At 33.4% G+C, this 3,192-nt stretch overlaps 1 protein-coding gene across 1 annotated transcript in view; it reads right to left on the reverse strand.

Moving 5' to 3' along the window:
• Positions 1-1,003: 1,003 nt before the first annotated feature.
• The window catches only part of LOC117170625 (ataxin-7-like protein 1), a 204,409-nt gene continuing 202,220 nt past the window's right edge, over positions 1,004-3,192 (reverse strand). Inside the window, exon 5 of the mRNA XM_033357525.1 lies at positions 1,004-3,079. Within this exon, the coding sequence (XP_033213416.1) occupies positions 2,372-3,079 (708 nt within the window). The 3' untranslated portion in view covers positions 1,004-2,371. The remainder of the gene's footprint in view (positions 3,080-3,192) is intronic.

Here is a 3,192-nt window from a genome sequence, read left to right on the forward strand (position 1 = left end):
TTTTTCAAGTCTTCAAGGGATCAGGAGCGGCCAGGAAATGGACACCCTTTAACTTTTTTTCATGTACACTATTCCCTCAAGAGACTTTATCATAGCTCATTAAGGTACAAATTAAGCGAACTCAATTGAAGGAAAATATACAATTTTATCAACTTTTTATTAGTCCGAGCTTTATCAGTATACTGAACGTTTTTTTAAAGTCTTGATTCGTCTAAATATCCCCATTAAATCCGGAGATAATTTTTTCTTACATTAGTAATTCTGGTGACCACAATTTTTTATATTTTTTAATTTTCAAGGTTGGGCTCCATTCATAAATAGCCAAGTAATTCACTAGAATTTTTAAAGTTTTTTTCCGGGCAGTTTTGCGACCTTAGGAACAGATGAAAGTTAACTTTTAAAATATAGGCTTCTTCAACAGTAATTTTCTCCACATTTGTTGCTCTGAAAAAAAAATTCACCGAAATACGAGAAACGTCATTTAACAGGTAGAAAGATTTCGAATCAGCTTTGCTAAATGCAAACTCAGTGCAATTTTTTTCACCGAGATAGAGCTACTTTTTCCCAAGTTTCAGAACTTGTGTTCCGATATTAGAACCGAACTGCTTTACTCTAATGATATAACACAAAAGGTATTCAAAAAATAAATATTATTTTCTTGGTAGTATTTTTACTTTGAATATTAATAGTACTGTTTAGAGTGAATACATGTATTACATTTTTAAACATCTTACAAATAAAATTTCTAACGCTACCGGGTATAGAACCTACATCTATATCTAAATCTATCGTCTAGCAGTCGGGAGTCTTAATCATTGCGCTAAGCTTATGAGTTGAAACTCGATGAAAAAGCCATCCTCATAAGCTGCATCTTAAGAAAGTTGAAACACAAAATATTAAGCTCTTTTTCTAATTATTTAGTATTATACGAAGTTCAATAAATTAAAATATACGTACTGTTAACAGGAAGACCAATAAAATAATTTTTAAATCAATAATTTTAATCGATTACAATTTTTCTTCGTGTAAACATTAAACATTTTTTAACGACGGAACTCAGAAATTTGATCGTGAACATTTACAATTCATTACAAAAAAATTGTTTTAACTTGCGTATAAGGTTTGTTTCTTAGGTGTTTTAGACCATTTCACATCGTTTAAGATTTACATAAAACGTAATTTTTTCTGAACCTTATGGAATTTCCATATTTTCAGTGTTCAAATTTTAAAAGAGTGCAATCGAATTTTTGGTAGAAATTTATTTTTTTATAAGTCTGAACTCATGAAACCTTAACAATTGTAGTGTAAAAAGATATTCACCCTTTGAGCATAGAAATTTTAATCGTTTAGCCATGAGAGCAACCGAGGTGGGCCCTCCGGGGGCCATCGTTCTAAAGAGGACTAAACGAGTTTTTTCCATACGAGTATGTATAGATTATTACACACATAGTTGTCAAAAAACGCCATGAAGTACTTTTTCCCGTCATCGTTATTCAAAATTATGAACTTTTTTTTCTACTATTATCTTGCAATGGGCGAGCAAACTCCTTTAACTATAGAGAGCACTATAACGTAATACGTCGTTATTTCTCGAACATCACAGAAGATAACTGAAAGTCTGGGATATCTGACGACCAGATTTTGAAGTGAGTTATGATTACAAATTTCGAACGTAACAATGCAGGGAGTTAAAGGTAAGTTACCCTATAATTAGATACCTAGCGGATCATTGAATCCCATTTAAATTTAAGTATATTTAAAAACAGGAATTTGCTTTCTTTTATAGCAAGATAATAGACGCCACAATTGAATCTACAAGGATTTTCAGGCATAGACACTGGCATACTTTCTGCAAAATGAACTACAAACTTTTCCTATTTTCAATAATACATTAATACATTAAGAGAAGTTGTCTAACACTGCAAACTGTTTTGGAAATAGTATCATTAAATTGTAGTTTCAGAAACCTAAAACTAGAAAGGGTGTTATTAAAGTTATGTCACTTTAAACTACTTACTCCTAATATAATACAGATGCAATCGTTGACAACTTAATTGACTCCAATCATTGGATTAACTTTTAAAACAAAGTTCTACTGCCTTAGTAATTCCTAAATTTCTATCTTTGGACCTTTAAAAAAACCTATGAATATTATTGAAGAACAAAATTGCACAGCCCTAATCTCTATATGAATGTATTTGGAAGTCATACGAAAGAGTATTTAATCAGTTTAATTTAAAAATTGGAATATACACTGTGTAACAAAAACCCTTTTCGTCAGGCTTGAGACGCAATAGCAACGAAAATAACAAGAGAGGTAGATAATATTCGTGGCAAACTGTCCTCAGCCTGGAGTGGGAAGGATCTTATGTCAGTGAATATTGAAATTGTACTGCTTACGGCTAGATGTTATGCGCAGCCATCGGCTAACTGCTAATGGTTCCGGATGACAATTCGACCAAGAAATGTCATCAAAATGTGGATAGGGTGTAGACGTAGTTGTTGCTTCGACTTGTATAGTTGTTGAAAATTCTTGAGCAAAATCGTGTTTGTTTCTTTTCATCTGCCGACTAATAGGATTGGTGAAACTGGTACTATTATGCACGTTCGTTCCATTGATGATTTGATTGCGTTGCAAATTTATATGATCCGACGATTCAAAAATATTCAAAATAGGCATTGATGCTTGAGTCTGATAGCTCATAGAGACTGATGGCTGAATTAAGCTACTTGTCCGGGGTAATTGCAACAGAAGTTGAGACTTATCATTGAACACAGAAACAGGTGAATATTCAGGTGCATTTGTAGGATCAACATCCACTGGTGTCTCATTATCAAGAGCCACTGAAACAATCTGTTGAGTTGTTAGTAGTGGAGCTGTTCCAACCGTAACTTTTGGAGAATGGACAACAGGAATTAACATAGATACTGAAGAATCTTCGTTGTTTGTAGGTTTCGGCGATAGAGACGGTAGAATAACAGATAATGGTGTCATAATAGAATTCGTAATGTTTGTAGAGTTAGCTAATGTTGGCTCCAATCTTAACTCTTCGTTTGCAAAATCCTCCTCAAGTTTAGTCTAAAAAATAAAAATGAACATAGAGCAATCACAATAATAATATGGACTACTGCAGTGGCGCTCATTCGCCTGGAACAGAGGGAGGCACACTGTAGTGTAGATAAGGGGGGGGG

This window comes from Belonocnema kinseyi, chromosome 4 (assembly GCF_010883055.1).
Source record: "Belonocnema kinseyi isolate 2016_QV_RU_SX_M_011 chromosome 4, B_treatae_v1, whole genome shotgun sequence".
In the NCBI taxonomy this organism is placed as follows: domain Eukaryota; kingdom Metazoa; phylum Arthropoda; class Insecta; order Hymenoptera; family Cynipidae; genus Belonocnema; species Belonocnema kinseyi.